This window comes from Corvus brachyrhynchos, unplaced genomic scaffold (assembly GCF_000691975.1).
Source record: "Corvus brachyrhynchos isolate BGI_N302 unplaced genomic scaffold, ASM69197v1 scaffold705, whole genome shotgun sequence".
Lineage (NCBI taxonomy): Eukaryota > Metazoa > Chordata > Aves > Passeriformes > Corvidae > Corvus > Corvus brachyrhynchos.
Window position 1 is genome coordinate 295,301 of NW_008238346.1, and position 26,987 is coordinate 322,287.

Below are 26,987 nucleotides of genomic sequence, written 5' to 3' on the forward strand. Positions count from 1 at the left end.
AAGAAAAAGAAAGCATTTTTAGCTTTTTGAAAATTATGACCAGAATTCACACAAGGAGTCCTCTATGTGCTTATAAAAGTCTCCTTTTAACTGTACACTTTACAGTACTCTTCAAAAAAACACTCATATATTCAAAGATGCCAAAATCAAAGGCTACCTAGTGTCCAGTTAATCCAACCAGCAGGTGTCTGGAGATAGCTGGTGGAGATTCTCTGCAGACATGATGTTAATGCTTTTTTGGACATCATCTAGTAAAAAAAGAGAAAAGGATAAAAAAGGAGCTTTAAAAATTATTATTATTACTATTATTATTATGATGATGTTTGTTTTATTGTTATTCTTATTATTAATGATTTTATTATTATTTTCCCAGGTGTTCAAGTCCTAGCTTCCCCATAATTTGTCCATGATTTTTCATTAATATGAATGAATAGAGCAAGATCTGAAAATGGCATCCAAACCCAGTTTCTCTGTTATCTATTTGTTTCTCAGGAGTAGAGGTGGTCTTTTTCTTCAAGTTTTGGAAAAGTGCATGTTGGTATGTTGCTATGCACAATGTGAAAATCAGAATATCAAAAGAGAGCCAATATAATAATTTTTTTTTTGCATCTAGTTCAAACAATTCAAAAAGTAATGTTGTCTGCCTTCTGCATTATCATCATAATTAAAAAGGATAATTAGAAAAAGTATTATAGAGATGAAGCAAAAGTTCAAGTAAAACTAAGGATGGAAGGTAAATCTCCTCTCCCTGAAAACAGAACTTTGAAATTAGGAAAAAAAAAATAGGTCCAACAATCAAAGGGAAAATAATCATTGCTTTTAATTAATGAAAATGTTTAGATTAATAGGAAGGCAAAATAGATTCCTATGGATGATCATAATTTCTTTTTTGATAAGAGCTGCTGAATGTAATCCTCCTATATCATAACATACACTGAATGCTTGGAGACTTCGAGCAGCAAAGTATTGGTGAAAATAACCCAGGGTTTATTTTCCCCCGAAGTTCTTGTAACTGTATCAAAGGGCTGAGGAACCTTAAAAACTGCTGTAAATGCAGTAAGTGCTTCTGTTTTACAGATAAACACTAAGGCCACATGAAAGCTGTGGGCTAAGTCTTTGGGCACCCTCATAGAATGAGAGGAAGCAGCAGGCAGTGTGCTAAGCTTTCAGGTCAACATGGTATGAAAACACAGGGAAAAAAATAATCCAGTAATGAAAATGAGTGCATGTGGATGGGCAGGTCAGCCCTTCTGATGGAGCACTGCTGGCAGACTGACCACGGAGCTTTTCTCTGCAGCCACATCCAAGCTCAGATGGGCCCTGGCTCTGACCCTGGGCCAGGCTTAGCTAAATGTGGTGCCAAGGGAGATTCATAACCCAACTGCTGATTTTAGGACTTCAAGTGAGGAAAAAAAGCCTCTGGACTCATGAGGAGCCTCTCTCTTTTCCATTAAAGGAACATTTTTCAGAGTGTAAACATCATCTGGGTAAGTAACTGCTTTCTGTGGCTTTGAAAATTTCCTTCCTGAGCTGCGGATTATTTTGGGATCAAGTTGTCTTTCATCCTGTGACAGTCAGTAGTGCCAGGGCCTCTAGTCACTAATGGAACATCAATAATTAACCAAATGGTAGTCCTGCAAGTTCATCTATAGTGGAAAAAAGTATTATCTACACAAGCCAGTGCAGCAGCAGGGGAGAGCCTACTCCATGAACAGCCCACTGCAAGATTTTATGTAGGAAATCAGTGTCTCAGAGGCCAATTTCTCCACTCCTGTGACTCTGCAGCTGAAGTAGGATTTTTTTGGCTGTATGTTTATTATGGCTTCCTCTGGATCTCTTGAGCAAGCACTTTCCAGAGACACACATAGGTGCAGCTGTTCAGGGGATTGCAGCTCTGATCAAACAGCTTCACCTCACACATATAAGGACACAGAAGGAGTGGAAGAAGCCTCAGGTCTTTGGTCTAGACATGTAGTAGCTTCAGGGGAGCATGAAGGAGGATTACAGTGGTTTGGATCTCACACTCTGTGTGGGACTAGGCAGGTGTGGAATGTGGGAAAAAGTTATTTGCTGTGAAATATCTGGTGTAAATATCCCACATGGTGCACACCATCCAATTCTCCACAGTGCTGAGTCTCATCCACTCACCTGATGGAACATCAGGCACGAGTCACTTCAAGTGAGCAGTCTGCTTCAGAGGTTAAGGAAAGTTTCCAGCTTCAGCCAAAATCTCAAGAGCAGGACTCTGCCCTGGAACTGCCTCAGCCCCAGGAGGGGCCCTCAGCCCGGAGTGCAGCCCACAAGGAGAGATGATGGGGACGTGCTGCAGCCCAGAGCCTTCTGGTGTGGAGATAAAGGTTCAGCCCCTCACTGCAGGGAATCGAACAAGGATGTTCCTCTCATTCGGGCAGGGTTAATAGTCGAAGGTTTTCTCCCTGAAAGCACTCAGTGACACCACATTTAAATGTGCTGCATGCATTATTCATCTCTTTGCAGCAAGCAGCCAGAGCAGAGGCAGCTGTCAGTCCAATTGTTGTTTCAGAGCTCTGCCCTACAGCTGCCTCATGGGGGCACAAGAAGGAATGATGAGGTCCATGGGACCAGTGCCCACGCTCTCAGGCTGGGGAGCAATTATTTGCAAGCGTAGCTGTAGACCCAGAAACGTCACCAAGCTTTGTTTAGGGAAGGCTGGAGGAGGAATTTGTTTCAGAAAGGGAGGGTTTTTTTCTTGCATCTGTGTTGTTCCAAAGGCTGGCAGTCGTGACTCTCTTCTCAAGGGTTTTGCTACAGTCTTTCTCTTGCACCTTTGTCTCTCAGGGCTTCTCCATAAAAAGTATAAAACTCTCAAAACTTTGAGATTCCAGTTTATTTTCTCTGGAGTGTGTAGAGAAGGTCTGTTAAGGTCCAGTCACCAAAATGGCCTAAGATTACACTGTGAGACCCAACCTGCAATGCAGAGGTGGTGAGAAAACCTGCCCCCTAATTTTTTCACCTTTACTGCCGAGCTGCACACAGCACCTGGCACTGGGGTGGCTGCACCACAGTGCAAACAAGAAGGAAGACAACTTGAAATCCTCACACTGAGAAAAATACAACACAGATTTCCTTTACATCCCTCTTCCAGTACAGAAGATAAAGCCATATTCCCCAGTAGGAAAACAGGGAAAGGAAAAAGCTGAAGTTAAAACTGCAGATGAAATTTATCTCTTAGGCTAATGACTTGGTACATGATAGCTCTTTGATCTTATCAATTAGAAAACAATCTGACTTCAGTCTTTTCTTCTGCGTATTATGGCCAAGATCATACCAATACTCTAAACTAAAAGGATCTGTTTTAGCTCAAGTATTATTTATTCACATGCTTTATGATTCTGTTTCATGGAGAAATGTAGGGACAGCATCTCATTAACTGAAGGAAAATAAAGTTTTCTTTTTTAACACTGAGCTCTGCAATCAGGGGTAATGCTTAAAACACTGAATGTACCTGGAGATACAATGTGACAAAGAATCTTCTCATGCATTCAATGAGAGGTGACAGCACACAGATAAAATACTAATCCCTTGTTATCAGCTCTGGATACCACACTAAATGCAATTGTCAGAAATTCTCAGCAGAGGTTGACAGGACCAAGACAGGGTTCATGTAGGGTCACTGGAAATTCCTGCTTCATTTGCATAAGCACTTCAGCAAGAGTCCTGATTTTCAGAAAAAGTTTAAGCAATTAAATGTAGTCACATCTTAAGAGCAAGCAATTGTTTGAAGCCCAAATCCTCAAAAGTATTTGAACGCCAACAACTACTGATTTCCAGGAAAAGCGATCCAGCATCTCAGCTCAAATGTCCTGCTAGGTGGAGAAGTATAAATGTCTCTGAAGCCACAATGTCTGTCTCATCTGTATGTTAAGATGATGGCAGAGAATCAACAGCAAATTAGGAAAATACTTTATTTGAATTTTTAACCGTATTTTAACTCTCTACTCCTTCTGGCAAAGGATGATGAATTTTTTTTGTTCCCTCAAGGGATGACAATATCCTTAGAGGAAATTCATATTGTATTTTATAAGTATTTGGTATTCTTTGTTTACTCTCACAGTGCTCATCCATTAGCAGTGAATTACTGTGTTGTTAAACCAGAAAATAACTACAAATAACAATCAGTCTCTGCCTCAGGACACACAACTAGCTGAAGAGAATGATCTGAAAATGCTGCAGAGAGATGCTTGCCAAACCAGACTTAGTGTTTATGGCCAGAACAGATGCCTGCTAATTCAGGTGGGTACTTAAACTATTAAAGCAGATTATGGCTTCACACACCTCACTGAGTCACCTGCACTGTAGCCATTCCAGCCTAAATGGAGAAGGCTGCAGTGTCCCCTTGCACATTCTAGGCTAATAATTGTTAATTACACTGGCATCTGCCCAGGATTGAAAACTACACACTCCTCCAATGGAAAACTCATGACTCCTGGACTTGCAACATGTCATACCACAGCCTTGGTTGTTGAGGATACCCAAACCCCAGACCTTTGAATACTTATGTGCATATATAAATTCATATCCTGAGGTACAAAAAAAGTCAGAGCACTGAACCTGTTACAAGAGGTAGAATGATCTGGTGGTTGCACCCTGACTTGAAAAGCAGAGAAGTTCTGTTTTCTTCTTTTTTTTCTCAGCAACATGCATCCACTGTGATATGGCAAGCTGACAGAAACTTCCTAAGCTTCATTTTATTCACATGTAAATGAATCAGTAATGCTAATAATTCAGACTTTCCTTCATCAGTGCTGGCAGAAGCAGAGCCAAAAGAAGATATTTTAAAGGAACCTTCAACAGAGACTGTGCATGGGGAAGGATAAGCATGGACAAGGAATGGAGCTGGATTTCCAGGGAACTGTTCAGAGCTCTATCATTGCTGGTTTGGGAACCAAAAAAACTGAGGACTGAGAAAGTTACCTTTATATTGGCATCTTGCTTCTAGGAACTGCATTTTCCCCCATTTCTTAACATCCATATCTTTTTTAGGTTATCAACTACCTACTGTTTTAATACTGTTAGTGATCCCAGTCAGGGACAGAGGCTAAAATGAGCAACAAAAACATGGGCCTTCATTTAGAGACATAATCTGTTTAATAAATATGACTGTAAAAGCAATAAACCATAGCAATTATACATTACGCTACATAGTATTTAACGAAAGGGAAAAAGAAGATGAAAAAGTACATCAAAAAATAATTTTAAAATTAGAAATAGTTCCAACACTATAAGAAAACTTTTTGATTGGCTTACTATAAAAATAAGTTGGCTAATGTTGGACTTCAGTGGGGACTATTATACAGTTGCAGCCAAAACTTTCCCATCTTTCTTAAAGCTGTAGTTGCAAACACAATAGCAAAGCCATACAAACTGCTGTGTTTCTACCTGTCTTCAGAGAAACTGCAGAAAGAGGCAGAGGACTCTGTACTGTGATAATCCTTTTAACTACTACGGGCCTAATGTCCTTGGTATCATTTTTGTTTTGCCAGCAAGTGTGTTGATTTAGGTTTGTGCCCACTTTGTGATGGAGAAATTCAAACCCACCACCACCAAATCCCTGCCCTGGGACTCTGGGCCACACTGACCATGCTGCTTTCTCCTGGTTTTGACTCAAGTTGCCATGTGCAATGTCTACTGCACAAAACCCACCCATGTCAGCAATCAGGCTGCCTCCTACATGTGCCTCACTGATTATCAGCTGGCCTCTACTTGCCTCCTCCTAACATAGTTAGGCAAGTGTACATTGGTTACAGCATTTCTCTCTTTACACTCCAAACCAAAGTCCTGGTGCTAGGTTTAATTACCTGAGTTGGGTTGGAAATCAACAGTTGTAATGACCATGGGTTAGGCTTCAGACAGATATCCAGTGTCTTTGGAGGACTTGTTCGAGGTGTGCTAATCCTGCTTTCTGCTGTTCCCTTGCACAGTCTATGTGAACATGTCCTACAGCCTCATTTCCACTTGCAGCGTAAGATACAAGCTTAAGTTATTGGTAAGAAATCAAATCTTGTGTGAGAGTGGTCCTGCAGTGCTGAGGCTCAAAATGCACGGCAACAGTCCCAGGCCAAAATCTCCCTTCTCTGCCCACAGTGGCAGGAGCTTGAAGATCTGCAACCAATGGGGGTGCCAAGAAAGCCACAGGAAAACTGTGCACAGACCTTTCCCTGCTCCCTATCCTATGGACAGGGTGTCTTTCACAAAACTGCCAGGCCTTTGGGTGACTCTGAAAAGGCAGAGATCTCCTGGGACTTCCCCAGACAAATTCAGCCATCAGCACTACATGGAGCTGAGGGTGTCGCTTTCTCTCAGCCAGAACTGAAGGTGTAAGGCTGATACAAAGTACAGCGTGAGTTCTTGCTGACAATAACCTCCTGCCTGCAATGAATGCTTGTTCTGGTCTGTTCAGGGTTAGGAGGCACCGTTATCTTCCCATGGCTCTACCAGTGGGATGCCTTGGTGTGGGCAGGCTAAGGAAGGTGTCTAAGAAGGAGCTTGGCCAAGCAGTTGGCATGACCCAACCTCACACTCAGCCTCCTTGCAGTGTGGGGCACAGGCAGCAGCTGCAGCTAGAGGAATGAAGGGCAGAGTCCAAACAGAGACATAAACCACACTGACCAAGAATATTTTCAGTGCCTTTAAACTCCAGTGTGATTCTTTTTTTGTGTCCTATGGAAATCTGCTGGGGCGGCTACCCCTCCCGCAGCCCAAAGTGCTAAAAGAGCAGTTAAACCTAAAGCCAAGAACCCTAAACACTCCCTCCTGCCTCCCACCGCCCCAGCCCTTCTCCCCCCACATCCCAGCCCACCCCTCTCCCTAAAGAAGAGACCCCCCCATGCATATTCTTGGCCTATATCATTATGAATTTCTACAAATTAGAGACAGATCAGAAAAAAGAGAGTGAAAGGGTGAGGGGAAGGGCCGCAGGAGTGAATAGTGGTACCAGTTCCTCTCCCCCCACCCCCCACTAAAATTGAACACCTGTACAATGCAGTTCCACTATGGTCTCAGTATAATGTCCACATGCACAGGCTTAAAGCTAAAAACCCTTTGTCATCTGAAGAATTAAAAAGTCCAAATGCAGTGAGCTCTCCTTTTTTAGATACAGATGTTGGTGTCCTCAATTCAACCATTTACATAGGTAGGGATTTCTTTTGTGCTCTGGGGCTCAGCAGCTGTGGAAATACTTCCTGTGGCAAAGAACAAAATAAAAGTCAGTAAATAACATGCATTATTTAGTCAGGGAAGACACTTGCAGGTATCAAATTGATGGCCTTTGGGATTCAGCTATTCCAGACTGACACATTCTTTCCAGAAATATTTTCTTGTCATTCAAACACTGAAGGTGATGTCCTGTTCTTTTGCTAATGAAGATGATTCACCCATGCTGAACAGTAGAGGGAAAGGCAGGAGCAGAGGGGCAGAGGGAAGGAGGGGTTGAGGTCCTCAGAGGAAATGTGTAACTCATTTGCAGTGATAAGGTGTTGGAAATTTCATAAATGACTTTAACCTTTGCATTTGCAGAAGAAGTGCCTAAATCACTCACATCCAGAAAACAGGAATGTGAAGTTTTGCTGCTAGAGTTTGGAGAGAAAATTAAATGATGCAGGGACATGAATTCAGATTCCTCCAAGGCAGGATCCCTGAATGTTAGTCAAAGGTGATGAAAAAAAAAAAAAGGGTTTCTGAATATGCATACAAAAGAGGAACACCCAATTACAGTCTTGCTTTGTTTTCCCAAAAGAAAGAAAACTCATTAAAAAAGAAATTGCTGATTTCCAGAAACAGATGAGGTGGTTGTATAGGAGAGTGCCTTTGCACTTTCTATTCTGTTCACACCTAGGTCCAGACCTTTTCATTTTGTCAATGAGCTCTGATTCAGTTTTCTCATTCATCTCACTGACAGGACAGAAAAACACTCTTAGGAAGAAGTTTGTAGGACTGATTCCTTTTAATACATAATTGAGTCTGTGTATCTCACACATTTAACTTTAGTGCTCATTAGTGCAGTGACAGGTGTGAACCAAGGAGTTGTAAAAGGCCAATTTCTGGTTCAACGCAGTGTCCAGTAGCACATCTGAAAAAGGTAGAGAATTCTGGCTGTTACAGAAAGCCAGAACTGCTATAGATGCACCAAATGAAAACCTGCCACCAAAATTTTCTTTTCACTTCTCTTATCCTGGAGCCTCCTAGGGTTTAAGTTTCCACCACCAGCAAGAGCAGTTTTGAAGGTACCTTGCATAGAGCTAGCAGTGACTGACCCTTGCCACTGCAGTCTGAGTGACCTGTGAAAACACGTTTTTCCCTGCTCTTGGAACAGCATGAACCACCACCACTGCATTCTTTTAGAAACAGGAAGCTCAAAGCCCAAGCCCACCCAAGTATAGAAAGTGAGTTCCTGACTTGAAATTGGGTGTTTCTCTCTTAGCATCTTACTGCAGTTTTGCCTTGGAGGTTTCTAGGGGAAAAAAAAAAACAAACCAAAACAAAAACACCAAACGTAAAAAATAATTGTTAAAGTTTAGGACCCACCGCTCTGGGTCTTGGCTTGAAATCTCTTGGTGATCCACAAGCTTTTTGGAAGTCCTCTGTCCAGACTACCTTGGTTGCATTTCCTTTCCTTGGGTTCTTGACTGTGGCCTGAGGTTGCTCTGTATGGGGAATACCACATGGGAAGGTTGGTCCCCTCTCTCCGTCCTGTGTTCTGCTAAGCAGGGCTGTCCAGGTCTGCTGATGAATAGCTGCTTAAAAGCTTTTAATAGCTAAAAAAATCTCCTTAGTGAACAGTTTAGGAGAGATAAGCACTGACTGCAGTGGAGCTTCCAGCTTAGACATCAGTTTCATCAAGAGTCTTTCTTCTTTTTCCTCCCAGGTTGTTTCACAGGCCACAATCTTAGCACATCACACTCCCCCCGTTAATTGCCCTTTTCCTTGTTCCCTCTCTACAGTAGCTGTGACTCCAAGCCTGCTTTAACAGACACTCCAATAGATTTTGGGGACACCCTCAGGTGAGATCTAAGGTTTGTTTAAGCTGATGAAACTGTGCAAGTAAGGAAGCTCAGTTGCAACTGTGCTTCACTCCTGCCTAAGTCACAGAATCACAGAACAGTTGGGGCTGGAAGGGACCTCTGGAGAACATCTAGTCCAATCCCCCTGCTAAAACAATTTCACCCAGAGCAGGTTGCACAGGATCGTGTCCAGGAGAGTTTTGACTATCTCCAGAGAAGGACATTCCACAATATCCCTGGGCAGCCTTTTCTCTAAATTCCTCTAAAATAGGTGCATGTCCCTATTTGCAGGGGTACCTCCAGTTTGGACCTGCAGAATTGTCACCTCATGGGTGAAGCTGAGCAATGCATAAGCAATCCTGGCTTTAGAACATGTCTCCAGACTGAAACCTCCCTGCTCTGTCCCAACACTTCTACTGTAGCCAGGGTAAGAGAAAACGTAAGCATGAGCAAATGTGTGGCTGATACCAGAATGTACTGTCCAAATCTATTCACTTTAGGTCCTAGAAAAGCCTGCTTTTGGAAATGCTCAAACACAGAGACCTGTGGGAGAAGTCGGCCTGAGGATAAAACCAGCTGTCCAGTACTGAGATCCCAGGTTTTGCTTGGTTTATTTGGGAATCAGCCAGACTAGCATTGCTGCTGGCAACAAGGTCTGGCACAGCACAAAGATCCCAGCAGTCAAAACATCAACAGATATTTAGCTTTTAGTCTTTACTTACCGAATCACCTGCTCACCTCCATGTTCCAGGTGAGGGTGGCTGAAGTTCTTCTGGATATGGGGCTTAGCCCCACAATTATATCAGCCCCAGCAAAATAAATTACATTGCCAGCAGGATTTTTTTGAGAAGGGGAAGGGATCTACGTAGAGCAACTAGGAGAGAGAAAAAGCCTAAAGTTGTTCCCCTCCCTTTCATCACACAGCAGTGAGGGAGAGGGAAGAGTTAGAAGGTTTCCTGTAGCAAAACTAATGTTGCAGCAGAAGAGGATGGGAGGAGGATTGTGCAGGAATATGGGAAGAGGGGAGGCTGAGAAAAAGGTTAGCCAATTATAAGTCAGAGTCTGACCAGCTGCAGGATGCTGCAAGTTATTTACCTATGGGGTGGGCTTCCAACTTCTCATCTACTAGTTGCTCAGGGCTCATCAGCTCACTTTGAGGGACATTAGGTATGCTTTCCCTCTGACTGACTGGACTGACCATCTCTTGATCTTTTTCATTCTGCATCTGTGCATATATATTAAGGCCAGGAATCTTCCTAAAACATTAACAGAAACCATCATTGTGTGGTACTCTGGCAGATGATGTAGTATCAGCTTTTACAAATGAAAAAACAACTCCCTCAGAAAAAAAAACCCCGGTGAAACAAACCCCAAACACCTCAGTGAAAGGCAGCAATGGAGAGAAGGAAATGGCTCAGGGAAGGTCATACCTTTTGAACTTGTAGATGACAAACACAGCTAGTCCCACAAAAACGACAGAGAGGAGCATCAGCATGGCTGAACCACTGTGACTGGGAGTGAGGTCCACCAGGGGAGCTGCAAGAGAGGAGAAGATAAAAGCCAGCCCCAGCCTGAAGTGAAAGCTGCTCCCTCCAGAAATGCAGTTCATTCTCCCCTCTTACTGCACTTGTAGCATGTCTACACATCTCCAGGGCTTTTCCCCTTTCTAATCCACCTGGGAAGAAACCCAGGTTCAGATCCCTTGTGGTCCTCAACATACCCCTTAATGGGACATTCCACAGCTTTCTCCTTAAAGACCTTTCTTTCAGATTCAAGAAAGCAAAACAAAACACACCAAAACCAATCTTAATTAGACAAAGAGCCTCTCTCTATTTCTCCTCAGAGTTTTGCTCACCATTTTGCTGTAACTCCTCCCAAAATAAGGCCACCCAACCCATACAGAAGCATGGATTTCCCAGAAATACAAAGTGAATTGTATTAAACAGAGTTTCCATCCCTCTCACACACAGGAAGGCAGTGAGCATCCAAGCAGTTTCACATGTAGGTGCAGAGGAGTCAGTTGTTCATGCAGACACCGATTCACTGTACTGCAGACAGACACAGAGCTCCATTACAGGGACCAAACACATCCTCACACACAGAATGTGGCCCAGGTAGTGCCCTCCTCTGCAAGGCAGTCAAAGTTAACTTGAACTGCTGCCAAACGCATCCTCCCCCTATTGCATCTCTTCACATGCACTGAACAGACCCCTCCTAAACCAGAGCCAGAAGACACAAGGAAACAGGCACACACACAAAGGCACACACATCACATGCATGTGTTTTCAGCTTCACAGCCAGACTGATAAAGCCAAAATTTATGAAGAGAAGAGAGAAACCTTCCCCTTCCCACATCAAGCAGGCACCAGAATGAAATAATCCATTACTATGAATTCCTCACACATCTCCACTCTGTCCCCTCTCCGTCTGTGTTTTGTGGGTCTCTGCAGTTCTGTGGGATGACAAAGTGGCTCTCCAGCCAATTCAGATTCAGCATCACTCAGTATTCTTGCTCTAATGCTGCACTGAGAGCCTAGTAATAAACAGCTATTTAACTGCTTTGTGAGAAATATTGGCATATTTTCCTCTGCCTTAGAGCTGAAGTTGTTGTCTGGACATTGGTTTGTTTTTTATCTCATGAGAAGAAGGAATGAACATGATGAATGAATTGCAATCTGTTGTCTATAATTGCTATAAATTAATCCTTCCTCCAGTATGGTCTGAACAAAAAAGACAGAAGTCTGAAATGAGCTGAGGCCAACGCCTGTCATTCTTCTGTGCTCCAGGGAATGCACACGCTCACACACAACGCACACACACAGAGGCTCATTTCTACAGGTTCTACTTGAATATCCTCTCCAGCCTACTTCAGACACTTGCACTTTTGCTCCCTGCAGCTCCTCTGCTGCAGAAAATGCTGCTGTGCACGGCCAGGCACACGCAGGGGTGGAACATACATGTGCACTGAGGCACAGCAACATGAATGTAGGTGTACATATATATGTGTGTACACTTCCAAAAACACATGCGCTGAGCTTTGTGGTTCAGCCAACTACAGCCCGTAACTGCCAGAATCCAACACAAAATCACAGTGAAAAGGCTGGAAAAGAAGGGATAACATAGCCCAGAGCAGCACCTTTGGGCATGTGCATCCCCTGGGACTGTGTTTTCTAAGGGTTGCTTCTGGTGCTGTCCTGCGTTCCACGCTTCCCTGCTTCATTTTACTTAATTTTTTATAAAAGCTTGGATTTCCAAAGGACAGTTCTTCTTATTTCTTAACAACCAAAACAGTAGCTTTCAGCAGAGAAATAAGTCTCTCATTGCTTTTTGTCAAATTTTAAACGATTCACAAGTTTCGATATCATGAAATTGGGCCTTTTAGTCAGAGAACAGTCATCACCTCTGCAGCTTGTTAAGGAGTCATAATCCCTCAAAGACCTCACAGTGGCTGCTCTCTGGGTTTGGAAATACATAGTTTGGCCATCCAAGCTCATTTTGCATTCATACTGAATCCTGTTTCTGCAAGAGACAAAATCCTACAGTGTTCCTATAGGACACTGTGAGTCCAGTTACAGCAATCACTCACCAGTGGCTTTGAGAGAGTACAACAAAGCCTACCTTGCAGAACAAAGGAGTGTTTGCATATCTCATGGACAAAATGCACTCCTTCTTGGTGTCTGTGTGTAAATACAAATAAAAACGTGCATTTTTGGTAAAAATTATGAGCAATTGCACATAACTCCATTTTTGAAGCTCACATTATATACTTTTGGTTCTAACTTGTCTAAAAATAAGCATCTGGTCATCTGTTCCACAGCTAATGGAAGGCAGAAACATACAGCAATATTCCCCGGACAGATATTAGAAAGTTCTGCTTAGAAAAATGAAATATTGGAAACCTCAGGCCTTTCTTTTGGGGGGGATTTAAGTGCAGTTACATTACACCCTTTCTTGATAGTCTCTTTTGCCTTACTGCTTACAAGGCAGCACATGGACTGACACCAGGTTGGGCCATCCATTCATCCCACAAAAAGCTTTTAGGAGAGCAGTTTGCTGGTACAAATGAACTGAGGGTTTAAGATTGCAGGTTATCAAAAGAAGCTGATACCAAATGATCAGAATTATCAGCAGTGCCTGGGGACAATGAACTCCTAAGAGTGTGGATTGGTTTGCCCCATCTCTTGTAATAGTTAAATAGGACCTGTGCTGTGAAATGAGGTTTTAGCATGCAGAATAGACAGAGACATAAGTAATTAAATATCAGTACTCTGGAGATTACTTATTTTGAGATAGGATTAGTTAAAGTCCAAACTGCCTGATCTTATTTTTGTGCATGTGTATATTGATTCTAGTCTTTCAGACTGCTGAACAACTTTTGAGCAGTGTTTAGTTGCTTCGAATATTTGTTGACTCTAGAATATCTGAACATATCCAAGGCTAGCAGGTAACTTTTGCACTGTGTGACCCAGGCTGAAAATGCCATTGGTGCTGCTTAGCTGTTGAATATTTCAGAGCTAACCAAGAAATACACACTTCCACTGCTATTTATACCACATTTCAAAAAAAACAGTCAATTTTTGCACCTAAGAAAACAAAAGGATTAGCTGTAGATGCAAAAGCCACTATATCTTTTTGGCATGATATAGAAAGGGGAGGTAGAGCAGATATTGTAAGGTCTGATCATACACTGGGTTGTTATTGTGATATAAAAATAAGAAATGTTTAAAATACAGCTGTTAGCACACTACTACCATCAATATATTGCTTGCTGTGCTACAGAGCAACACAGAAGGCATACACAGAAAGAGGATACTCACCTGCTGTTAAGTGGGCAGCATGGACAAGGATTCGAACTCCTGGCTTCAACTCAAAATGGACCAGGTTTTGGTTCAGTTTCTGGATCAGCGTTTCTGAAATCTGGGAAGGAAAAAAAACCCAAACAAACAAAAAAAAGAGGAAATAAGAAACACATTTGTTTCTTGATCATTGGTTTAGATTGCCAATAGGTGGGTAGGAAATGGAGCTGCAGGCAAAGCAAAGATTTTTGCAGCCTTTCCGAGCACAGATTCCTATCACCTTACAATGAAGGAATTTGGACAGAATTATTTGTGCATGGTTAGCACTGACTGAGCAAAACGGTGCCCTGTCACACCTCTGTGGGAGCAGCCCAGCATCAAAAGGGAATTGAGCCCCAAAAGAATGTTCCACCCACATGTGAAAGTGTCCACAGGACCAGCCAGCAGCAGCACATCAGTGAACTCATTCACTGTTCAAGGGAAAAGAAACATTTCATTTGTTAATGTACATTTGCACGTAATAAACAACTTCTTGCTCATTGAGTGGCCAGTTCCATGAGCTTAGAGGATGTTCATAACATGTGATATACCTGAATAAAAATGAATGGTTTAGATCCTTGACACAGCTTGCAGTTAATTTTCAAGTTCTAAAAGCAAATTTCATTTCATCCAGCTCTGAGTTTCAAGACAGCTGCTCCCTAATCCTTAAATATGTACCAGAACCAGCTCAAATCTGGAAGTGTTTACTGACTACAGAATGTGGCTTAAACAAAATGCATGTTCCATCTCTTCTCATGGGTTACATGCATAACCCACTCTCTTCCATGGGGGAGACATTCCACAGAGCTTTCAGATCACCAGATTATCTTGCCATAACTCTGATGACATCAGTAGACCTCTAACAGAAATGAAGCAGATTACTCCTCCTTTCAGGACACAACAGAAAAGATGAGCATTTGCTGAAATAAGACCCCATTAAAACTGTATTTTTACAGTAAAGAAGCCAAACTGTGGTCCAATCTGTTGGCAAACATGCCTTTTTTTTTAAGTCAGTTCGTTGCAATATGCACAGATCCATTTTTTCCACATCACACTTCATTACATGCAAGAAGTTCCAGGCATGTTGCCATTAAAAACAAAAAATCCAGCTAGATTAATCAAGGAATGGAAGCCTATGGACATGGCGTTGATAGTTTGTTGTGTGTCTTTTGTATGTTCATTTGCCTGATGTTTCATGTATTGAACATTTTCTTACAGCGGAGATCAATTTTCCAATTGAACAGTCACAGTTCTCCAGGCTGGCTTATTAGGGAGAGGTGGTTGGAAAAGTGTAAACACAACATCCCCTATAACCCTTAATATGCAGCTGCTGAAAATGTGTTTTTATAGCCATACCAGGATCAAGAGGAATTGTATTCTAGTGCCCACCACTTAATTTAATTTGTTTTAAATAAATCCTTATTCGTTCTCGAAGATTAATGTAAAATTGTCAGAAAAAAAGAACATTCCAATAATTTTACACCATCTTTTTCATGTTCTTCACTTTTGTCTGGTTGAGCTATTTCAGTAAATTCTACCCAGATATGATTAGATGTTCCTTGGCTATCATTCGTCACAGTATGAGATTTATCTGCCTCTTTTTTTTTTTTTTTTTTTATTAACATTCTTAATGGCTCTTTCAATACTCTTGGCTCATACACTTAATTTCTGGCTGCTGATCACTTGAATAGGTGCCTTTGGTCCAATATCAATTTGGCAATAACTCTTACAGGCATTTTATTTATATTTTTAAAAATATCTCTTTAAAGTTACAATTTATTTCATGGGTGCCAGAATGAGCAGTAAATATATTTCTTCCAATAGCAAGAAAAAATACCACCTGCATTCAAACAGCCATCTGTTGAGCTCAGAGCAGCAGGGATGGTGACACAAAGATGTGCAGTACATGAAGAATGCCTGGGAAGCAAATTATAGCCCTCTTAAAGGATTTGAGCATATTAATAACCAAGATTGACAACTATAAAAAGTTTCTCATCTCTAAAACTGGAGCAACAGATGCAGACTGATATGCTGTAAACCAGGTACATTAATGGCTCAGGGAACTAATGGGAAAAATATCCTGGCTGTATCCAGTCCTGAACAAAACTTAACAGCTCTCTTCCACAACCCTGTAGGAATTTTCCTTTCTGCTCTGATGCTGCTGGGCAGCTGAGCCTCTGAAAAAAAAAAAAGAGAAATAAAAAAGCAAATACAAGACAGTAAACTAAAGAAAATAGCCAACCACATTGTACCATTCCTCTTCAATGCACTGTAATAGCTGCACAAAATGGCAGGGAAACAGCAGATGTAAAAAACATACGTGATGCCTTCTATACAAACAGAGGGTTAGTGTGATACATAACTGAGTCTGCAGCTAGCAAATGTTGCTGTGTAGTACTGGAGAATGGCTTCCTCAAGGATTTGGGCAAGAAATAGAAGAATGGGAGAATCTGGAGAAAGTCAGCATGAGAAGGTACAAGAGACTTGGTTGGGCACTAGTGACTTGAAAGGACAGTGAGCTCTCCCCTGGCCTGCCTGAGGGCTCCTGTGGCACTGAGTGAAGAGGCAAAACAGCAGCTGAGGGGTGCTGTGGCTGCCTCCCAGCAGGCAAGATGTGTGTGAGAGAGACATCAACAAGTATTCCTCTCTGGAGGGCCCATGGAAAGGAAAAACAAGAAGGAGAGAGGCAGTAAGGGTAAGTAGTAAGGAAAAGGAAGAACGAGAGAAAGAAGGAGTCACAACAGAAATTTATTATTACTGCATTGCATTTTTACTTGGTTATGAATGAGGACTTGATTGTACAACATCCTGTACAAATTCATCTCAGACTAAAATCATTTGTGCCTGAGACCATCAGTGTCTCAGCAGAGGCTTGAAACAGCCATAACTGTTCCGAGACTACACACAAAGTGTCAAAACTGGCAGCAGAACTGTTCATTCTGCTCAGAGTATAAAGCATATTTCCTTGGCTCAATTAATACATGTTCTCTCAGTGGCTTTTTGTGTACAGTTTTTTGGGGTTTTTTTTTTGCCTCAGTCTTTGTGGAATCTGAACAAGTGAAAAAGTGAGTAACAGCCCAAGATCTTCAAAAGTGCCAGAAGTTCTAATGAGAATCAAACATCTGCCTTCCTCGGGCAGCTCTGGAGATTCCTGACACACACTTCTGAGGGAAGAACAGATGCATTCAGACATGTTTTTAAAATGTTTGCTTGTTTGGTACAATATTTTCATTTTTCTTTATGTGGAAAACAAGATTCTTTTCAAAACAGACATACAGAGTGAAAATGCATTTCTGTACCCCTAAAAATTATCTGAAATAGAAACCATACATAATGGCTTACAAAAGCCAGTATTTGAGGTCAGTGAGCAGCTTACATAAACCTCAAGGGCCAAATTCACTTTGGGATTGGACACTGCTCTCTAAAGCTGGACCTGGCAATGTTTGTGGTCCTCACATGGTCCCAACGGGACCTGAAAGGTCAGTCAGGACATTTGCTTTGAGATTGAAGAAGATATTCTCCTGCCTTTCTTACTCTATCAAGTCTATTTCTAGCTCAGTTATCAGACTTTAATCTAGGAGTGGTTCTGACTTGTATAATTTGTTTACAATAAAGTGTCTTTGAAGTAAATTTCCACAAAATGGCTGATCTCAGTTCAATAAAAAGATTTCAATGGTAAACATTTCGGGGTTTGTTCTTCCCTTTATTTCTGCACTCAAGTAATACCACGGATGCATTTTGGTTTAAAAAGCAGAAAAGGAAACATCATAGTACTTTGACCTGTTTCAAAAATACCAATGCGACTCCAGTTGAACAGCCAGACCTTCAGCTAGGGAACCGGTTGGCCTCAGGCCTCTCCCTCTTCATTTCTCCCTCCTGGAGATGCAACTAACTCAGCTGAAGACAAAACTTCTTAGAATAGCAACCTCCTAATTTATAGTCTTCAAGAGTCTCTCTTGTGAAAATAATTAGCTTTCAGAATTAGTTTTGGTCTTTAACTGAGCCTCATTGACTTTATCTGCTTCATTTGCAGAATTAAGCATGATGTGCAAAAATAATTCAGTAATAGGAACTATTCTTCATATATCATTTTTCATCAAAGGACACATAATGAATAATAATAACAGACAATTTGTGAATGCAAAAAAAAGAGATTCCAATTTAAAAATGGAACAAAACAAAAATTAATTTGGCTTCTCTTAGCATTTTGTCAGATTTAGGACTTAAAAAGAACCATGTGCACCAAGAAGCAGAATTATCACTGAGAAGGGCATTTTCCCATGCCTCTACTGACTTTTGAAACCCCTGGTGTAAATTAGTTTAGATTAATTGAATGCGATTCAACTGTGCCAGTATGCACTAGCTAAGAATCTTGATTATTTTATAGATACTGTGTAAAGATCTCAACTAATGAGTGCTACACTTCTATTCAATTCATTGAGCAAATCAATAAACAACTAAGGAAAGAATTATGCACATTGATTTGGGGGGAAGCAACTTGAACCAGCATTGGGAAAGTGCAGCGGGAGTCAGGGCCAATGTGGATTACTTTAAACTGTGCCACTTGCTCTGGATAAACTTGGACACTTCACATGGGGCCTCTAAAGCTCGTTTGCCTTAGCACTGGAAAGAGCACAGTCTTATTGACTTATAAATTCAAGCTGCTGTTGAGGATCCAGGGACACTGTGAGAGCATGAGGCAGAGGATATTTCTGTGGTTACTCTGGGACAAGAATGGACCAGGAGATATGAACCCAAAGAGAACCTGCACATAAAAGCCAGGATCCATTTTTGATGAACAAAGGCAACCAAAAACAGTCTTGAGAATCAAGGGCTGCTCTGTACACTGAGCAAAAGATGAGAGGGAGAGAGGGCTGATAGTCATGTGGCAGGAGTTAAAGGTATTAAGAGACACACACAGCCTCTCCTACAGCACACAAGCAGCTATCAGGAAAAGCTGGCTAAGGGAAAAAAAGCCCCTGGTACAAGGTCTTTTGGCTCATATTATTCCATTCTCTCCTCACCTGCCTTTACTTCTTAATATTGGCCCAACCTCCCCTAAGTACCCAGTGCAAGACTTCATCATCATTCAAAGGTACAGATATTAAAAAAACCTCTCCTAGTAAACATCAGATGATTTACCCCATATATCAACCTCTTCCTGGAATTTAATTTCCAGGACTGATTGTCACAATTTTCTGTAAGATTTGAAGGCTTTCGCTGTCATAATCTTGTTGCTAAAAATATTGTAGTGATGGACACACCTGAAATACATTTAGAGAAAAGAAAAGTACTGAAAGCAAACGTGCTGAAACACTAAAGCTTAGGAGGGTGGGTGAAAGAAAACCCCAAACTATAAAGTAAGATAGAAGCTCCATCAGCTACAAAGAAGCAGATGTAAAACTAAATCTGCTTTAAGGAAAGAATCCCAAGAGCGATATATGCCTACAGGCTTCCTGAATGTCACTCACAATGGTTTTAAATTCACAAGAGGTATTTAATCTCTGCAGCTCATCACTGTCCATTTGATATTCAGTCATCCATGTCATTTCCCATCTCTTTGGCTGGATGCAGATACTGGCCACAGCTGCAAAGTGTTGAGTACAGTTGGCTACCAACCAGCTGATGTTACTGTTTACCAAAGTCTCTGTCCTGCTATGTTGCTGAGAGCTCTTCTCAGAGAAAAGATTAAGGACCTCAAATGCCATTACCTATTTGCTCCTACCCCTGTTTTGCATTATTTTACAGTAATTTTGAATAGGCCAGTGAAAAGCACGCAAATGTAGAACTAAACAGAAATTCAGGATAACACTGAAACCTTTACTTGATATGAAAACATCACTTCAGAATTCAGAATGTACCTTCTGCTTCCATTTAATTTGCCTCAAAGAAGATGCATTTGTTATGCTTGACACTAGCAAACAACGTGGAAAGAAGATAATTTGTTAAATGCATAAATAAAAAGATAACCCCTCAGAATTCTCCTATTGAGTAAAACCATACATTGAAGTAAACTGAGGAAGTGTAACTGCCCTCTACTGAATTTTAAGTAGAATATTTTCCTACTGAGCATTCCTTTTGAACTGGATTTGTGCTAAAAATAACTCATTTTCTTGAAATGTTGCTAATTAGAGATTTGCCTTTCACTGAAGAGAAAGAATTTTGTGCTTTTGAAGTGGTAGATCTGAATTCTGCAACCATCAAATTCACCAAGTCCATCCATGAAGATGGTGTTACAACTGCATTCCAGGCCAAGTGGGGCCAGTGGCAATTCTGTGTGCCTGTTTTTGCAAGATTTGGGATATTTCAGTGTTGTTGCACTCTTAGCATGCAAATCAAAGACCAGTGTTTGACAACTGCCAATTATTTCTACATTTTTAAACAGGTTGGTAGTCTGTTCTCAGCTACTGTTAAATGAAGCAGAGCAATCAAGTGCCCCAAATTTAAAAAAAAAAAAAAAGGAAAATCACAATACTTTGGTCATAAAAGGTTTTATGAATGTGTTTTGGGATTCTGCAGGATAAAAAGGCCTTTTGATTTTTCAGGAAACAGTGAAGAATAACTTTGCACTGACTAAAGTGGAGTGGATCAAGCACTTTTCTTGTAGTTATGTATTAGGTGGAATTGTCCTATGTTGCACATGGAGAAAACTTCCCCAGACTCACATATAGCAGCTTTTTTCAGCTGTCAACAGCAGTCAGACTTTTCAAAGATACTTTAGTCTCCCATGGAAAATATTAGGAATGAAGAGTTCATATTTCTAAATGCAAACAGATATGACAATAACTGATTCAATGTATACAGGAAAAAAAATAATTTGGGACACTTGTATGAAAGCGATACATCAAGTCAGGTGGAAAATGACATGTAGCATCTAACCACAGTCTCAAAGAGAGCATGAGACACAAATGCACTGCCCTAATGGAAAACTGCATGGAAATGTACATTTGTCAAGTGAGGTATTACTGCAGTCCTACTACTACTGTATCCAAAAATTCATGGCCTACTGTGTTCAGACTCATAAAATATGAGGAGCACAAAGGAGTGTTACTGACTTTGACAAATGGGAAACCAAGACCTGGATTTTCAAGGGACAGTGGACATCTAAGTGCCTCTGAAGTCAATGGGAGTTATGTACCTAGAGACCACAGAGTGACTGGACAGAGAGACCTAAAAGTATGTTTACAAAGCCAAATGAATATGTATCAGATAAAAACAGAACAGCTTAATCCACCTCAAGTGGAAAGAGCAAAATGTAAGCCTCCCATGGTTATTAAATATGAATGAGATTAACTGGTAAATGTGAAGGTCCATGAAACCACATACCCCCCTCACTGTTACCCATGGCAGAACAGTGGTCTAGCTCAGGTGATGAGGAAAGGAATCTCTCTAATAAAGTGCTTCCTTAAGGAACCTTATTCCATTGCGGTACTTGTGAAAACTATTCCCATTTTATTCCTGGTATACTTTGAAGTTTCTCTTCTAAATTAGAAAAAATAATTCAGAACTGTAACTCCTTTGGGTGTTCACCTGTGAACTGGCACACTCACATGCGTGCCTTTGAACAGCTTGTTCCTTGCCCATGAGCACAAAACAGACTTCTACCAGAAAAGAGCACTATGCATCAGAAGTACCCCAGAAGCGACTTAAGCAGTAGCCATCAAAAACAGCTGCTTCCAGTACTCATACCGGTGACTTCAAGCACGGGGAGAGGCTGTTGAAAGAGCTCTGAAACACTTTGGGAAAGGCACAGTGAAGGATCACAGCCAAAATGGATGACAAAACAGGAGCAGTATCAAAATACGTGTCAGAGCAGAGGGCAGAGACACCTTTTGTGGCCCTTGGACAGTTCTCACTGAAAGCAACACCATTTTCTACTAGAGTTACTAGGAAGGTGAATGCAGGACCCAGAGACCAGAAAGAAAAACATTCTGGCCATCCTGAAGGGAGCAGGGAAGATACTTTGCCACAGGAAAGAGCTGGCTGCAAATAGTTTCTCTCTCCTCCAAAGGTTACCATTTGGACCCTGCAGGATGCCAGAAATGTTGATGGAATTACACTGAAAATGACATTTCTTGTCCATAGAAAGGGCCATGAGAGCACTGCCAGGGCTTCCTTTCTCCACAGCCACAAAGACTCTGGTTTTACAGGAGAGAAAAAGAGAGGCATAAACAGAGGGAGAAAGAGTAAGCTGCTGAGTTCCGGAGGGGAGCTGGGTCAGATGTAAATTTGAAAGTTTATGGACTGGCTTCCTTGCCAATTTGTGAAGGAAGCGAGGAGAAGGGGAAATGAAGGAGAAAAGGAAGGAAAGATTTTGCAGAGCAGTAAGTCTCCATATTTTTTGTTTATTACATGGGTGGTGAAAATTGCAGAAGAAAGTCATTTGTCAAAAGGAAAGATGACAGCTAGGAATGCTGAGCAAGGGAAAGCTTAAGAATATGGGTGACTTGGAGGTTTGAGGCTCACTGCTAAGTTAACATGGCTTGAGCCATGGACATGGGGTATGGAGAGGCCTGAGGGAGTGGTGCTTCCCTCAGGACCAGTTATCTTTGCCTCTGAAATCCAAACTAATAAGCTGAGAGACAGCAAAGGAGGCACAAGAGGACATTGTTCAGTGGGGCACATGGCAGTGTTAGGTTATCAATTGAAGTTGATGGCATTAGAGATCTTTTCCAACCTTAACAATTGTATAATTCTACGACATTTCAGGATTTTTGCCCAGCACAGTGTTTTTATCTTTTAGTTACAATCCTGCTAGGCCCATCGGGTTGGTAGGACCTTTTGGATTTGCAGGGAGACACAGTCCTTTAATCATCATAACTTGCTTTAACTGTTCACAAACAATCCACAGTAGCTCAGCCCCACTTCCAGCACCATCAAGAGGGCAGACAGATTGTCCAGCCCCATCCCCGTGCCTTAACCTAATGAAGTTCTGAACTGCCTGGGTTTACCACCCAGCTCTGTCCTCCAGTGCTTTCTAGACTCTTGACAGTGTCATAAGCTTTGCTTTATGAAGCTACTCCACAGTTCCTGTTGGCAGGAATCATCCCCTAAATCCTTCCTGGTTTCTTCCTGCTTCCATGAAGTAAACGGGACTTCCAAGGGAGAGACATGACATCATACAGATTTATGCCAAATTAACATTACTTATGGACCACAAGTGGGCATCTAAACTTGTAAACAAAGCTCCAAAACCTGTTTCCAGTGTTGGAGAAAAATAAAACCACCACCAAGAAAACTGCCCAAACCAACCAACTAACCAACCTACCACCAAAGCAAACAAAAACACAAACCCCACCTCAAAGAGGATGTAACATGTGTAACATGTACCCCAGTGAATCAGATGCATTTCTACCATAATTATCAGTTCTAACCATATACAAATCCCATATACATACATATATATCTCTCTCTCATATATATATACATACACACAGAAATGCATAAACAAACACTTCTCCAAGTAATGGACACAATACCTGCTCTAGGTTTGCTGCTGTTCTTTTTTTCTCTCCTGTGGCATCTTGATATGGTAAAATGAAGAGTTCAGCAGATGTGGGCAGGCCAGGGAGCACTGCGACCAGAACATGCTTGCTGGAAATACCTGTAGCCTGGTACACAGACAAACAATGGAGACAGAAACAGTGTGGATGGCACTGAGCGCTGAGAGCTTCTTTGTTAAGGCATCACAGTACTTACACCATGTAGGGTATATCTTGTACATCTCGTTGGCTGAAATTTTTAAGTTAGGACTTTAATATCCCTAATTTTGACATATTGGACAAAATTCAGAAAAAAAGTACCCTACAGGCATTATTACCAGGGTCACCTCTGGTCTTGCATTTCAGTTGATGCTACCATGACACTACACAACCAGACTGTGAAGTTACTATCCAGAAAAGGACTTAGTTTGGCCCTCAGGAAGTTCTGTTAGCCAAAGGAAGGAGAAACATAATTTGATGAATCTTCCTCCATTGCCTTTCTGTTGTGAATTATCCACCAAATGCACTTAAATCTCAAGGTTTTGATTTAGCCTGAAGTTTTCAAGTGCTGAATTTAGTCGGTCACTTTTAAAGCGGTGGAAGAAAGCGCCCTCAGATGTAAGAACAGATCACAGATGAACCACAGAGATTCCCTTGCAGTAAGGACTTGGAAGCCCCTCAGACACTAAGTGGACCTAAACCTCAGGAATTCTTCTCCCTTGTAGTTCAGGAGCAAAGACTTGGAGATGGTGCTCATTGGAGAAAATGGTGGATGCAGGACAAGGGGTCAGCAAAACTGACTACAAATCACCATTTTCTGAGCTTGTCCTGTGGATAACCCAAGTGTGACTGCTGACAGTCCGGGGAAAACCCTGTGGAGTAATGAAAAGGGAACCCCTCCCCTCCACCACACACCAAGGAAAAGCACATGTCTTTGTTACCTTTTTTTTTTTTATTTTGCTTTGTTTTGTAATGTGGATTAAGGAAAAAAAAACTATAAATATATAAAGGTCTCTTATATTCTTTCAGAGTATTCTGTGAAGCCAGAGCTTGCATTATTTGTGCTTGCCTAACAGGTTGCTTTAAGGTGTCAAGAAAAAGACGCAGTATTTCCTCCATTTTCGGAGGCTGGGAACCATTTTTTTTTCAAAAGTGGGAGACAGGAGTCAGAAAATCAATGATGCGAGCAAATAATTATGATCAAAACATGAAATAGGGTATTTTGTGATAATATGAAATTATCCCTACTCAGAGTGAAGATCAGATTTTAGTACAGAACCATAATTTTGTATGCAGAATTTTATCCAAGTCTGATGATATTCCGTAATAAGAATACATAATAAAAGTTCATAAAAATTCTATAGCACAGCTATAATTTCCTATTGAATTATTTAGTTATTTGACTCATTTTTATACCATTTTCTTAATTGCTATAGAAATCTACTGGGTTTATCTTTAATTTTTACAGGAACTTCTCACAAAGGCTTGTTTACGGTTAATCATTTAGCTATATAAAGATGGATAATTAGCTATCAATTTTTATTTTTTTAAATCAAATAACAGAAAGACTGTGTTTTCACTGCTCTGCTTTTGAAATGTAGCCTTGGTACTGTGGTTTTACAATTCTTTTTTTATGGCTTGATTTTGTTTTATCGAGATGTTTATATTCTGAAAATTCATCCTGAAGATAAATGGATCCTTGAATACCTGATACAGACATAAATATGTCAGAAGATCAAGCTCCAGAAAAACACTATTTTTTTCTCTTTCCTCCTGTCTTTTAACAAAATCTCAGAAACAATCCAGACAAGTTTGTGCACCTGATTAGTATGCAGTGTTTTTCTAGAATTTTTGCACAGATGATGTCACAAATAACATATAAGCTTTCTTAATAACGCCGACAAGCCTTGTGTCCTTTCCAAACCAGAGTATCTTTGATTTAAAGAAGCAGAAACACTATTTCAAACAATTCCTTGCCCTATTTTTCTACTGAGCTGAGAAACCCCAGCTGTCTCTTCTAACTCTTCTTACCTCCTCAATTTCAAATCCAAATCTTCAGCCACACAAGAATATTTTTATGACATTCTGTTCCATAGTTAAAAAACAACTTCAGAGCTTCTCTATAGTGTTGATGGGAAAACCAGTATCCAATTCTGCCCTATGAGCCTCATGCTATATGAAGGACCTAAAACACTTGCTGTAGTGCTCTTCTGTATAGTAAAAATGGTTTAATTTTTGGTCTCCTAAGTTTTCTACAGCATATTTGCAATTCCATTAGAACAGCATTGCTTTACACTGAAGGCTGACTCTGAGCACCAGATCATCATAGGATAAGATCATTTCAACCTGTCTAACATTTAGGATGCTGGCCTCAAACTGTCTGTTCTCCATTTCTGGGTGGTGGAAAGAAAGATGCACCTTGAGAGAACAGCTGACCCAGTCCTAGTGAAGGAAGAAATCAGGAATTAGAACCCTTGTGACAAATGTTATGCACACAGCTTACCTCCACCAGAGCTCTCTTGACTACTCTGCTGATGTCCCTTCTCCACTCTGGGATATCTGGGTTGTAGTCATCAAGGTTTGGAGAGAATGATAACCTCAGGGACTGAAACTTCTCTGCAGATACAATGACAGAGTGGTCAGTAAAGACTGAAATGCCTTAATGCCAAACGAAGGGTCAGAACCTTATGAAACCTGGTGCAGCTCATGTTTTGCTTAATCAATTTGCAGATGGTGCACAGAGTGAGAGAGAATCCAGCAGTGTGCCCAAGAGACTCAGAGACGTGGAGAATCTGGGAGGTTCATTACTTGAGTGTCTTGGAACCGAAAAAGGTGATCAGTCCTTACTTGAGTGGATGAATAGCACTGCAAAGGGAGCTGCGTTGGGAACGTAAATAAAATGTAACCTTCATTTTGACTTCTGGAGCAAGCAAGCTCTGTGAAGGAAGCTGTGATTGGACTCTCACAGATGTGCCCCAAACCCCAGAGATCTTAACTGGAAGGGGACAGGGATAAATGTGGGGAGAGGACTATCCTTGGAAAATGTACTTAATCTCTGTTGCTGTTACCAGAGGTGCCCACATTGATCTCTGCCAGCTAAAACTGGGATTCCCAGTGGGGTTTAGGCTCCATCTACACTATATGGTATTTGTGTGCCATGACTGCTCCTGATGAATGAGAACAATGTCAAATCAGTACAGATTTCTGTGCAGAACTGCAGCACGCAGCACTGATTTATCTTTCAAGCTGAGCAGCTTTTGTGTGAGTTAAGAGGCCTCTGCTGGCCAAGAAGGGGGAAAACCAGCTTGCAAAACAAACTAACATTTTGACAATCATGTAGGATGATCAAATAGTGATAAAGCACATGAAGAGGGCTCTGGGAAGGAGATCAACGTTCTGCAATCATGTCAGTCTGCACTAATGTCAGTCAGTGGCCTTCAGAGATATTACACTGAACTGGTAACACTGGAATTCAATTTATAATCTCACTCAAAGCATCCTGGAATAAAGACCTCTTGCTGCTGCCAGCTAACCTGGCTCTCTAAATGTTGACTGTGGAGAATCATGTGTGAAATAAAAGGGGAAGAACTCACCATACACTGCAATAGTCTTTGTGTCCTGAAGAATGGTAT

At 41.2% G+C, this 26,987-nt stretch overlaps 1 protein-coding gene across 1 annotated transcript in view; it reads right to left on the minus strand.

Annotated features, from left to right (window-relative positions):
- Positions 1–7,024: 7,024 nt before the first annotated feature.
- SORCS1 (sortilin related VPS10 domain containing receptor 1) overlaps positions 7,025–26,987 on the minus strand; it is a 183,774-nt gene continuing 163,811 nt past the window's right edge. Inside the window, exons 22-29 of the mRNA XM_017735172.1 lie at positions 26,949–26,987; positions 25,859–25,971; positions 23,353–23,484; positions 13,856–13,955; positions 10,469–10,574; positions 10,134–10,294; positions 8,563–8,681; positions 7,025–7,220 (exon numbers count right to left, since the gene is read on the minus strand). Coding sequence (XP_017590661.1) covers positions 7,164–7,220; positions 8,563–8,681; positions 10,134–10,294; positions 10,469–10,574; positions 13,856–13,955; positions 23,353–23,484; positions 25,859–25,971; positions 26,949–26,987 — 827 coding nt within the window. The 3' untranslated portion in view covers positions 7,025–7,163. The remainder of the gene's footprint in view (positions 7,221–8,562; positions 8,682–10,133; positions 10,295–10,468; positions 10,575–13,855; positions 13,956–23,352; positions 23,485–25,858; positions 25,972–26,948) is intronic.